This window comes from Eublepharis macularius, chromosome 12, assembly GCF_028583425.1.
Source record: "Eublepharis macularius isolate TG4126 chromosome 12, MPM_Emac_v1.0, whole genome shotgun sequence".
In the NCBI taxonomy this organism is placed as follows: domain Eukaryota; kingdom Metazoa; phylum Chordata; class Lepidosauria; order Squamata; family Eublepharidae; genus Eublepharis; species Eublepharis macularius.
Genome location: NC_072801.1, coordinates 54261561 through 54275300, shown reverse-complemented (window position 1 = coordinate 54275300; position 13740 = coordinate 54261561). Strand labels below are relative to the sequence as shown.

The window sequence follows — 13740 nt, the reverse complement described above, 5'->3', positions numbered from 1 at the left end:
ATTCATTCATTCATTCACCAGGAATTGACTTCTTTCATACACAGGATCATTCACTATTTGTAACTGATTTATTTACTTCAGGACTTGTGGTGCTGTTACCAATCTGAGTCAAACGGAATAAATTGTATAGTGCGTGTCACGCTATGTGAGGTCAAGATAATACCTTGTGGACTTATTCTATGTGTGTGTTTAACTTTTTCTGTCTCATCAGATCTCCGGCTAATGAATGGCTCAAATCGCTGCTTGGGGAGGGTCGAAGTGTATCACAATGAGCAGTGGGGAACTGTTTGTGATGATGGCTGGGATATACAAGATGCCCAAGTCGTGTGCCGAGAACTGAAGTGTGGAGATGCCTTATCAGCATTCGGTGGAGCACACTATGGCCCAGGATCGGGAACCATCTGGCTGGACAGAGTTGACTGCACAGGAAATGAAACAGCCCTTGGGGAATGCCTAAAAAGTCCCTGGGGAGAGCACACTTGTGACCACAGGAGGGACGCAAGTGTAGAGTGCTCAGGTAATTTTCTATGGGTTGATTTAAAAAGGGAACTAGTTGTAGAGTCAAGGTTGCACAGTCCCTGGGATCAAGATTGGATCCATGTTTCATACAGTAAGTCTGACAAACCCAGAAAAATTTCTGAAGATTATTACAGAAACATAATCGCAGGATTAATTGTTAAATGCTTAGAAAAGCATGGGTTTTCTATGGGTTGATTTAAATAGAGATCTAATTGTAGGGTGAAGCTTGCCCAGTCCCTTGGATCAGGTTCTCCACCATTCAACTAGGCCTGGCTCAGCCGGCTCCATGCAATTGGTGTATAGGGGAGATGCTGCCCAGTGGAGAAAAGAGAAGATGAGGAGCAGACAATGGTGGATTGGAAGGAGAGAAGAAAGGGAGTGGTATGAGGAGGGAAACGTGGTGGAGGAGAGAGAAATGAGATATCCCCCATGAGTCATTGTGGGTCTGCACTTGTTTTCTCTTATTTGATGTGTGTAGGTTGGGGGTGGGGTTTAACAATAGAGCTTTTTATGTCTTCAGAACATTTTGAATACACGATTTCAGGAATTCTTACATTGACGTTTTTGAGTAAATCAGTATGAGACAGAGAAATAATACTGCTGGTCCCACCCTCTATTGAGTGAGCCTTGAATTGAATTAGGCTCCTCCTCACCAGAGGCACATCACAGCTATCTGGGCTTTGAGAGGGAGCAGGGAAGAGAATTGCTGGAGCAGTGAGCCTTTTTCTGTTGCCTCCCTTAACTGCTGGGGGAATTTGCTGAGGTTCCTGTGTGGGAGGACAGTGTTTGGGGGGGGGGGGTGAGTACGCAGGGCCTGCTGTAAAGTGGTCCAAGTTGTTTCTGCCAACCTTTCACAACTAGTCATCTGAGGCAGTTTGACTGGGGAATTATCAGGGAAGTACTATAAAATGTGAACCACCTTTGAAATAGATTACAGCAATATGGCAAGTGAGCAAGCTGAGGCAGTGGCATATACAGTCTGTGGCATGTTTGTATTCTTACCTGAGAGTAACAGCAGCTACACTTGCAGCAAGGGTAAGCTGTACTGGAGAAGATAAAGTGACTTGAGGCACGCTTGTCCACACTCAGTTTAATAAGGGAAGGTGAAGAGTACATGCACAGAACGCATGAAGCACTTTTCTGAGGGCAACAGGAGCAGGAGGGAAGGAGATCTCAGGATTTGGAGGAGGAGGGAAAGGTATTTCAGGATTTGGAGAAGCACCCAATACAAGAGGCGGGCACATGGAAGAAAGTAACCCACAGGAGCAGGATAATTAGGAGACATTTTGAGCCTCTGATGCTGAGAAATCAGTTCCAGGATCTCCCTATAGATATTGATTCTAGACCTCTGGATCAAGAACAACTCCCCCAGACTCCTCAAACCTTGAAAGAAATTTCTCAGTCCCCTGTGGGTGAGAGGACTCAAGCTTCCATTCCTCAATATAGAAAAAGGCACATGCTGGTAATTGGGGACTCCCTACTGAGAGGGGTAGAGGGTAAAGTGTGCCGTCTGGACTTGTCATCTTGAGAGGTATGCATGCATCCAGGATGCAACAGAAAGGATAGGAAGACTTATCAAACCCACAGATTATTATCCTTTCTTCCTGTTACATGTGGGAACAAATGATATTGCCCGGCACAGTCCAGAACGCATTAAAAAAGAATATGTAGCTCTTGGTAAAAAGGATAAGATCTGGGAGCACAGGTTGTTTTTTCATCAGTTCTTCCTGTCATAGGCAATGGTTTAGGAAGGGGAAGAAGAATGCTGCAAATACGTAACTGGCTACATAGATCAGGAGAAGTTTGGGTTTTTGGACCTGGCTTACGCTTCTGAGATTAAGCTCTTCTATCTAGAGACAGTTTGCACCTCACAAGGGTAGGAAAAATGTGTTTGGTAAGAGCCTTGCAAACCTGATAAGGAGGGCTTTAAACTAAATCCTGTGGAGAGACAGACAAAAACTCAAAACCTGTAACTGGAGAAGGGAACATGGAAGACCTGCAGGGAGTGGAACATATCCTAGGAAACATTAGCTTGCTGGTAAACACAGAAACAAAATCCTCAGGGCATATAACTCATGGTTTACAATGTCTCTCTACACTAATGCACAGTGTATGGGAAACAAGCAGGAGGAACTTGAAGTTCTCATATAGGAAGGGGACTATGACATAAGAGGCATTACTGAAACTCAGTGGAATGACACCCACAACTGGAATACTACGACTGAGGGATACAACTTGTTCAAGAAAGATAAACAAGTAAGGAAGGGGGCAGGAGTAGCATTATATGTAAATGATGTATATACTTGTGAGGAGATAAATGTAACTGAGCGTGGAAATTCAGTTGAGAGTCTCTGGGTAAAAATAAAAAAGAATAAGAAATAATAGTGACACTGTGGTGGGGGTCTGCTACAGACCACGAAGCCAAGCAGAGGACTTGGATGAGAAACTCCTAGAACTAATTACAAAGTAGACAAAGAGACAGGACACAATGGTCATGGGAGATTTCAATTATCTTCATATCTGGTGAAAGTCTAATGGTGTGACTACAAGTGACTTTCTTCACGTGGAGAACACTTGATTTTTCTCGCAAGTTTACCTGGGAAGTGAAGTCCGAGTGGTCCTTCCCCTCTCTGTTAGAATTGCTGCCTGAAGAGCCACAAGAGGGCTTTGTTTGGGGGCAGGCAGCTGCTACTTTCCCCCAGGGCATCCTGCGGGCTGCCTGCTCCCAGGAAGCTGCTCTGGAAGCAACCGTGTTGGTGAAGCTTCAGCCGCAGCAACAGTGGAAGAATCTGCAGCAGATCATTCCGCTGTTTCTGCGGCTGAATCTTCATCGATGCAGCCGCTTTCTCCAGAGCAGCTCCCCGGGAGCAGGCAGCCTGCAGGACACCCTGGGAGAAATTAGCAGCTGCCTGCCCCCAAACAAAGCCCTCTTGTGGCTCTTCAGGCAGCGATTCTAACAGAGAGGGGAAGGACCACTCGGACTTCACTTCCCAGGTAAACTTGCGAGATAAATCAAGTGTTCTCCACATGAAGGAAGTCACTTGTAGCTTCGCTCTAAATATGCTAAAAATGAAAGGTTAAAAAAAATTCCTGACTTGTCTTGCTGACAACTTCATTTTTCAGAAAGTAGAGAGGGAAACAAGGGCTTCTGCTATCTTGGAATTGATACTCATCAACAGGGAAGAACTGGTTGATGAGGTGATGGTAAGTGGGCACCCTGAGTAGCATGTAATTTTGGAATTTACAGTTTTGGGGAAGGAAAAAGCTGTATGTAGTCAGACATATAGGTTGGACTTCAGGAAAGCAAATTTTAACAACTAGGTTAAAATTCCCCATCAGCTGAACTAGTTGTAAGGTCAAGCTTGCAGACTCTGGGATCAAGATTGCATCCATGTTTCATACAGTAAGCATGACTACCATGAAAAATTTTCTCGCTAAAAGGGAGGTAGAAGTCATCTGAAGGAAGTTGTGTGTTCCGCAAAAATGGTTGACCAACACTAAGAAAAACAGAGATGTCCTTTTTACCAAAAACAGAAGCCATGAAACATCTCTTATTAGGATCAAACAAACTTTCACAAAACTGTGTGCAATCTTTCAAGTTCTCCAGATCTCTTTATCAGGCTGGATGATGGGAGGGTAGAAAAGTGAGTCTCACATTTTCCCACTGCTCTGAGCTTCTGAAGAGACCCATATGTTCTGCCTGATGTGGCAGAGATAGTTGAAGAATATCTGGTTTATGTAGTTTCAGTGGGATGCCTCCATATTGTACTTCTTTGTATGAAAAAGCTAGGGGTATAACCAAACAACAGCATCATTTCAAATTTGCACCGCAGATCAATGTTTCACATGGTATGAAACAATTTTTTTATCTCACCTTCCTTTAAATTAATTCCAACCTGGTTCCACAAAGGAACTCATAAGCTTACGAAGGCCGACCACAGATCTTGACAGGAGAACAGTATTGTCCACATATAGGAGACAAGGTATTTTAACATGAGCCAGGCAAGGTGGATGAAATTCATCTCCAGAAATATGAGGAATTCAATCATTAAATAACAGTGGGGCAAGGGCACATCCTTGCTTAACTCTTCTGCTTAATGGGATTACCCTGATCAATTCATCAAATGAACCACATCTCATTGGGGCTGAGGTCTAGTCATATAGTTGTTTAATCAAAAATAAGAAGTGCTTATCAATAGATGAATTATTTAGTTTATCCCTTAGTCTTTGTCTGGGCACTGAGTCAAAGGCTGCTTTAAGAGCCATAAAGGCAGCAGCTAGCAACTATAAGCTATCAATGATAAATTGGAGAGTGTAGCAATAATCATCTCTGCTGGCTCCTCTGAGGAATCCTGCCTGCTCTCTGCCCAGTATGGCTTCGTTCTTAATCCAAAAATGTAACTTCTCAGATAACATGGTGGCATGCAATTTACCCACCACTGATAGTAAACTTACAGAAGAATAATTATTTGAGTCTGTTGGATCACTCTTTTTATGGATTGGACTAGAGACAAACCAAAGTATGAACCAAAGTTTGTCATGAACTGGGCTGGTTCATGGTTTGTCAGAGCCCATTTCTGATGAACTGCAATGAACTTTAGGCTGGGTTTTTTGGGTTTTTTTGTTTCGTCACTGCAGCCACCCTGGTTCTGATCAATCAGTTTCCTAAGCAACTGGGGATGGGCTTTCTGCAGTGGAGGTGTGCACCCAGACACTTTTCAGCTGATAGGAGGGGAATTCCCCATCAGCTGAAAAAAGTCACCAGCATTTGAAAGCAGCAACACTTTTCTTGCATGAACCCCAGTACAGTTTCAGGCTTTCAGGGCTTTGCAATTCACATCACACTTTTTGAGCAGATGTAGTAACACTGCAGTGTTGGAACCCTTCCCCCCTCCCTGTATTTGTTGATTGGGCTGTCCCCTGCCCATTGGAGAAGCAATTGGTGGTGGAGTTCTGGGGGGGGATACTTTCTTTTTGTGCTTGTTCCACTCTCATTTTTTTAAAAAAGCTAAGCCAAGAAAGGGTTAAAATGCTGCTGCTTCATCCCCTCCTGGCAGCTTCCCTGCCACTTTGTTTCCGAAGGGCTGTGCAAAACACCTGGGGTTTTTTCTCTTTGGCAAAACCAGAAACATGCCTGGGAGGGAGGGAAATGCAGCCCTTTAATCCTTTCTTGGCTTTTAAAGCCAGGAGGAATGTGCAGTACGATGTTACTATGTTACAATGTTACAACACATTCTTGCCTTTGAAAAAAAGAGAGTGTGTGTGCATATCCTAAAGGAGGATGGGAAAAGCAGCCATTTAACCCTTTCCTGGGTTTTAAAACCAGGAGAAATGTGCAGTAACATTAATGTTACAGTGTTACAATGTTACAATTTTATAACCCATTCTTGCCTTTGAAAAAAAAAGTGTGTGTGTGTATACTGCAGAGGAAGAAAAGAAGCCATTTAACCCTTTCTTGATTTTTAAAGTCAGCAGGGAATAAGCAACAACATTAGGAATCTGTTTGCATACCCAGGAGGAAGAAAGCCAATGGAGAATGCTAACAGCTTTTTTCAGTTGATGGGGGACCCCCCCCCATCAATTGAAAAATCGCCAGTGTTTGAAGAGGGGAAACCAGAAGCTCACACCTCTATTCTGCAGACCTTCTGCTGCACCAGAAGTGACGTTTTCATAAACCAAATAAACCGGTTCATGAGCTGGGGCAAGTTTGTGGTGGTTCATGATTTGCGATTCGTGAAATACCATGAACCATGAACTGTGAGATTCAACATTTTCCTGGTTCGTGCCCATCTCTAGATCAAACTGTTATTTCATGTCACCAAGAGGAGGGCATGATTCCTATCTCATTAATTTGTGTAAATATTGGTGCCAAAATCTCTACCCACCAATTAGGGCTTTTTAAAAAATAGCTTTTCAGGTATCAAGTCAGAGCCTGGTGCCTTCCTGGATTTTTCTCACAGTTCGTTGGGAGCAAACTGAAAGATTGTTAGAGCTGTAAAGCTCTGGAACTTCACTGGATAAACAGTCAAATCTATTAGAAATTGTTGTCGGTGAAAAGGTTTTTTTAAAAAAATTCTTCCATTCTTCTTTGCTTACAAACAGGCAAACAACCTTCAAAGGGTGCTACCCTTTTCCTTCCCATTTTTCCACTTGCAGACCAGCCAATTAATTTGATTAAGTTAAGTAATCCAAGCTGTCTATATGATCCAGCTAAATTTCCCTTCACTCAATTAAACAGGTTGTCAAGTCAAGTTTATTGTTACAGTCTGCGACCAACATATATAAAACCATTTGCAAATCAGTTTAAAAACAGTTAATACTGGATACAGGAGAAGAACAATGAATAAATATAAAAGTAGAAAAATAAGATAATCATAAATTAGTTGTTTAAAAGGTTAAAATATATTCAGTCTGCTTTAGGCGATTTGTGTTGCTTGTAGACCTGGGCACAGAATCTCGCTACTTGACGTGTTGTCTGGTAATTCCAATCAGACAAAAGATAATCAAGTTTGATTTTATTCGAGCTTCAAGGGAATCTTTCTACTAATGGACTGATGGTTTCCGCTCTAATTTTACTGTGACTTGGGCAGTTAAAGAAGATGTGCTCCATTGAGTCAATTTCTTTTAGGGGACAGGAGCAAAGCCTAAGAGAGTAAGGGACTGCTTTAAACTTTCCTTCCAGAACTGCAGAGGGTAGAGTCGAACTTCTAGCTACTAAAGTAAATGCCCTTCTGGAGTTACTGGATTCAAGAAAGTAAAAATAGGTTGCAGGAGCAGCAATATATTTGGTATTTTCTGAAGAAATAAAACCTGGTGCTCTAAGTAAACCTGTTTGTCTTTCAGTATCTGTCACTCTCTGCTTAATGAGTGATTTTGCCCAGTCTAACCCTATGACTAGCAGACTTTGAAGGGAAAGACCCAATTTTCCCAAGGATTTCAGAGTTGCCTTTTGCCAATTAGATTGAAATTTGTCTTGGAATAACAGAGGAAGCAGACCTTGCGGGTTTAGACTTCCTAACAGCCATTTGAAAATTGAAAGGATGGTGATTCTGGCCTCTACCCTGAACATTCCTGTTTCCAGTCTGACCCATGAGCTAAGCATGCATTTGGGCACTTGTAATACAAGGAATTTGTATTACAAGCTCTAAGGAATTTGGACTGCATTCTCTCAAGTTGAGAGAAAGAGGAGGATGGCAGCCCCAAGAATGGTCCATATACTAATTGGGCCAATGTTTTGGCTTTAAACCTAAGTGCATCCAGTACATAATGCCCCCCTTGTGATGGATAGAATTTCAGTATGTTGTTTGCTGTATTTTCTCCCACATCAGCAACAAAGCTGCTATGTGTCGTTTTGGTACCCGAGGCTTGCAAAACTACACCCAAATATTTGAAGCTGGTAACTTGTTCTAACTGATGCCCCTGAAGCTCCCATCGTCTGATCTTTGGATTTTTACCAAAAGCCAGGATCTTGGTTTTTTGGTAATTAATTAGAAGGTGTTCAGTATCACAAAACTGGGAGAATTTTTTTAGAGCTTGTTTCAGCCCTATGAGGTATTAAACAGGTTATTGTCTGTCACTCTTGTAAAATTAAACGAACAAAAACTAAACTTAATTAAAAAACCTTTACACACAAAATGCAAAATGCAAGGGATGAGCCCGAACAAATATATTTAAATATAATTTATTACAAGTTTAAACTCATACAATTAAATCTCCATCTCCCTTCATTCATAAATGGTAAACAACCAGTAAAAAGAATAGTCAGTCTAAGCTATCTAGGTTGGCCAGGGTCAGTCATTCACTAGATTAGCCAAGATTAAGGCAGTATTTAATGAAGAATATTAAGAAATAAAGGTGAAGATGGGAAGCAAATCAATGGTAATTCGTTTACTGGGTATGGAGAGAAGAATGTAGGAAAAGTATATCAAAGTTGCCAGGAGGAGGGGAAAAGGAAATAGTGCAAGGAGGGTGGATACAAAGAAAAGTCTCACAAGACCTTGCAGTATCCCCGCCATGCAACTAGGCCATAGGGGAGAGGCTGTGGGGATGGGGAAGGAAAAGCGAAGACAAGGGCAAAGAAAGGTAGGTGGGAAACAGGAAAAGAGGGAGAGGCTATGGGTGGACAGGTAAAGGGACGGGAAATGAGATGACCCCCACAAGTTTTTAAGGATACTCACTTGTTTTCTCTAATTTAGTGTGTGTGGGGGAGGGGGATGAATTTAGTAACATAGCTTTTTGTACCTTCAGAACACTTTGAATATATAATCTCTGGAATTCTTACATCAGAACTTTTGAGTAGATCAGTGTGAGGCAGAGAAATAACACCTTATAGCTTACCGAAAACTCCATCTTTGCCATTGCGCTTATCAGCTTGAGGGCGAAAGGGGCTTAGGCAAAGACAGACTTTTTTTCCATTAGAACATTCCAGCCATAAACATAGGAATCTTGTCTGGGATTAGGCCACCTGCATGCTTTACTTCTGCATTACTTCTACTGTGGCCAGCTACCCATTTTACTAGGCTCAGCTGAATGGATCCCCTTCCCACAACTGAGAAAGAAAATAGATGTAGAGTTGTGCTGATTACTAGAGATGGGCCCGGTCTGAATTACGATGTCAAACCCCTCCCCTCCAATTTTGGCGTTTGTGCCATTGTGACTCAGCTAATCGGTTCTGTCCACGGCAACCGATCCAGCAGTCGAGAGTTTGCTTATTCGGGACTTGATCGGATGGGTCCGTTTCTGTTCGGAATTGCTGACACTCTGGCGCCTGTAATTTATTCCCGGGGCAACAGAGTCAGGGAAATGAGCGGTGTTTGCCCTCCTTCTGTCACCCTTGAAACACGAATGGAAGCCCAGCTTTCCTTGATTAGCAGGCATCCTTCCAACCACGAAGCAGCAACCCAGGGGAGGAAGGGGGAAGGGGGTGTTCTGAAGCCATGGGCACTCCACGTTTTTTGCTTTTTTAAAAAATGGGGCTTTGTAGGAGGAATGGGTGTTTTTCTGTCTGTCACTCTCTGTTTTTCACCTGCTTTTAAAACACTGTATTTTGTGGGAAAACCTCATTCACAGTTATGTATGTGTGTTTAAAATATGCATTTGGAAGACTGGCTGCTTGCTTTTAAAATTGGGTGGGGAGGAATGGATTGGAGGATTCTGTCCCTGCTTTTTTTAAAAAAAATAGCCCATGCGCCCCTTGTCCTGGGGAAAGACGAACAGCGCAGGCGGCCTCCCAGCCACCCACACTGCCTTTTGCCTTTCACGCAAGACAAGGGGTGGCTGGCTTGTGGGGAAAGCAAAAGGCAGTGCAGGGAGGCCGCCCACGCTGTTCGTCTTTCCCCAAGACAAGGGGTGCGTGGGCAAGCAGGCCGTCCCTTGTCCTGGGGAAAGGCAAAAGGCAACGCGGGAGGCTGAGAGTCTGCCTGCGCTGTTCATCTTTCCCCAGGACAAGGGGTGCACGGGCAAGCCGGCCGCCCCTTGTCTTGTGGGGCAGGTGAATGGCGCTGGCAGCCTCCAAGCCACTCGCGCTGCCACCAGCTCTGCAGTGCACCGAGGAAGCCGGCTTGCTGCGTGGGTGGGGGCAACTCAGGAGCGCGCTCGCACACGCAAGAGCCTGACTATGGTTGCCCTGGGCGCTGGCCTCCCTGATTCCCAATTCCAGACCAGAAATGAGACTTGATCGGTTAGAATCAGTGACCCGCATTCGGCGGCAGCCCAGATCCACGAACGGCTTAATCCGAATTTTTTGTTTGGATCATGCCCATGTCTACTGATGACTGAACTGACTGTTCTTTTATCCATTTCAGGCCCAAGAGAGATCCGATTGGTGAACGGTGGAAACAGATGCTCTGGGAGAGTTGAGGTGCTCCACAATGACCAGTGGGGGACTGTGTGTGATGATAACTGGAATATCAACAGTGCCCAAGTCGTGTGCAGAGAACTTGGCTGTGGAAAAGCAATATCAGCCCCAACAGGAGCTCACTTTGGAGAAGGGAGTGGTCACATTTGGCTGGATAATGTCAGATGCAATGGGACAGAATCTGCCCTCAAGGACTGCTGGAAAAACCCTTGGGGAGACCGTAACTGTCAACATCAAGAAGATGCTGGTGTGGTGTGCTCAGGTAATTGGTGGGTAAGTCCTGGAGGGTGGAACATTCTAGTCCTAGAAATTGAACACTTAATGCAGTCATTTAAACAAATCCAATGATTTGTACATATTTGATATATCATTTCCCCACATTCTAGCTCATGGCTACATAAAAAGAAATACCCACTATTTCAGTTCTTTTACTGATATCTTTAAGGGTGAGGCTGAATTGGCATCTTTCGTGATGATACCTGCTTAATATTATCTGCTAGAAGAACTTTAAGAATTGCTTCTTTTAGCAACATAGAACCTGGTCAAAACCTCAAGACGTACTAGTCATTCAGCACACCAGAGGCATTTTATTGAAAAGGCTAAAGGACAGAGCTTGGGGGAAATAGCAAAAAAATAGCAAGCTGTGTCTATTATGTTTAAGAAAGCCCTGTCAAAGTGCAAGAGCGAGAGGCCTGATTGGCAATTAATTCTTAATATCAGCCATACTTGAATTTAGAATGACAAGGCCACCAAAACTGGCTCCACCAAGTGCCTAACTTTTACACCCCCTTCCAGCCCTGGGGACACAGCAACACTAGGGGCCTAACTAGATGAGATGATATCCTGCTGGCTGCCACAAGGAACATAGTGCTATTTCAAAGTCCTGTCAAAATGCTGTGAGGGCACGATTCTGATCTGGTCCACAGTGCAGTACATTGATCCCCTGTGCTCATCTTTTGAAGTGACAAAACATCTGCAGGGAGGCCATTTTGGCACTTGATCAAGCACAGAAGAGTGGGGAACAAGAGCACCTCATCTGGACCCAATGAAGGACTGATAAGAATGGAGCCTTCCAAGTCTTTCAAAATGAAGTTAAAATGATGTTGGTGTCTACATACCAGCCACGAGAATGCCGTCTTGTCTTATTCTGCCCAAGCGTTGGCAGATTTCTGTCCTGAAGTACCTTAGGGCCAAGCTACAAGTGACGAATGACACTTGAACGGCAAGTGGATTGAGTGGAGCGCAAGTGAACAGGGAGAAATACACTTGCCGTTCAAGTGTCATTCGTCACTTGTAGCTTCGCCCTCAGCTACTTCTATTTCACTCGTTTTGTGTCTAGCCTTACATATGGGAAAGGGCAGCATAAAAACAACGCTTGTGTTGCACTTCACAATGCTAGTGGGAATGTCTTGATTGCAAAGCGACTTTGCCTTGACTGCGATAAATATGGCAGTGGTGGGTTGGGACAAAGGCCAGATGGGAACACTTTAGGTGAACCCCAAGTCACCCACTGCTTAACATTTTAAAAAAAGAAGAAAACACTCTCTAAACTATTATTTTCAGCTGTCACTAAAAGAGCACCCTTCCATGGTATTCTTCCATGTTTAGAAATATGCACAGCTAAACCATCTTTTGGTAAAAGTGGCGCTCTATCAGTGCTATAAAGTTGCATCATCATACTCAGAGCTCCATCTTGTGGCAGAATACCGGAATGCTCTTTTTTAGAGCAAATCAGCTGAATCAGCATATCATCCCTGACCACACAATTGAAATACTCATGCTTGATTCCTGGAGGTACATCAGCCCAAGGCCACTGAAATGGGCAGAGGATGTGCACACCATTCTTGGGGCAAGTTCACATTCAAGGTCCAGACAGCTGGGCAACCTATTGTTGGTGGATAGTACAGGTGCACCTTTCCATCTCCTAGATATAATCAGTTCATGAAACGACCCAGAGAACAACTTTGTCTAGGGACTCAAAACGAATCAAATACCTTTACTGGCATAACAGTACATACATATGCACAGTCAGCAAGGAGACAAAAAAAAAACATCCATTGCCCCATCACTTAAACCATTCCTCTCCTCTTCGATGCACAACAAAGAAAGTTAGCCACAGACTCAATTATCTTACAGTTATGTGTGGATAGTAGGTCATCCAATTGACCTTCATGATTTTGAAGCAAAAGTTCTAGATAAACTGCGCGACTATCACAATACAATAAGCAGTACAGGAGAATATGTTCAGTACTTTCTATATCCCTCAAGCCACAGGCACAATACCTTGTGGAGTAAGGAATTTTCTTAAACCTCCCATGCAGTACCGCAGAAGGAAGAACATTAAAGCGCTCTAACATAAATGCTCTCCAGAGGTCAGGGGAAGTCAAACAAGAAAATTAATCTGCCAAAGAACCATTAGAAGGACTCATAGTGGCTTTCAGGAACACTTTTGGGAAACAACTCTCTTGCTGTTGAATGAGCCTTTGAAGGTGGCAGGAAACCTGAGTTTAGATCTCTGTAATGCCTTTTTGTTTTATCTGGCCAGTGATTGAAATAGTACAAGAAAAATTCCATTTCACATTTTTTTCCTGTTTACTGGGCATCTTATTCAAATATTTCAATTTTTAAAAACAATGCTAGCATCCCCTCCCTTCCACATTGTGCCCTTAGAACCCTGCATAGGTAATGGTAAGTGTTAGGATTCTGTAAATTCCTTTGCTCTCATCCAGGGCCGTTTCCAGACGGCTTACCTGCACCTGGGACGTCGTGCCACATTGTGGGGAAAACGCAAAATATCGTGTTTTCTCGCGCGAGTTTTGCGCGACGTCGTGCAATGTCGCGCAAAACTCTTGCGAGAAAACGCGATACTTCGCGTTTTCCCCGCAATGTGGCACGACGTCCCGGCTGCAGGTAAGCCGTCTAGAAATGGCCCAGGTAGGCTATTTGTCAGATAGATGACCTTAGGACTCTCATTCACATCCTGTGCTCTCACATCAACAGCCTCTTTGAATAGTAGCAGCTAGTGTAGCTAATGAAAGCTTTGACTTATATTTTTGACTTGTATTTTTATATCTTTGTATTGGAGAGAGACAGAAAAAGACAGTGAGATTTATTGGCTGAATTTATTCACATTCATTCTGACACACTTTCTTCCTAAACTCCTCATCCATCCATCCATCCATCCATCCATCCATCCATCCATCCATCCATCCATCCATCCATCCATCCATCCATCCATCCATCTACTTCCTTCATGCAAGGAATCAATCACTAATTGTAACTGATCCACTTAGGGCCAAGCTACACATGATGAATGACACTTGAACGGCAAGTGGATTGAGTGGAGGGCAAGTGAACAGGGAGAA

At 43.5% G+C, this 13740-nt stretch overlaps 1 protein-coding gene across 1 annotated transcript in view; it reads left to right on the top strand.

Annotated features, from left to right (window-relative positions):
• The window catches only part of LOC129338555 (uncharacterized), a 177061-nt gene that overhangs the window by 159499 nt on the left and 3822 nt on the right, over positions 1-13740 (top strand). The window contains exons 37-38 of the mRNA XM_054992877.1: positions 212-517; positions 10323-10637. Coding sequence (XP_054848852.1) covers positions 212-517; positions 10323-10637 — 621 coding nt within the window. The remainder of the gene's footprint in view (positions 1-211; positions 518-10322; positions 10638-13740) is intronic.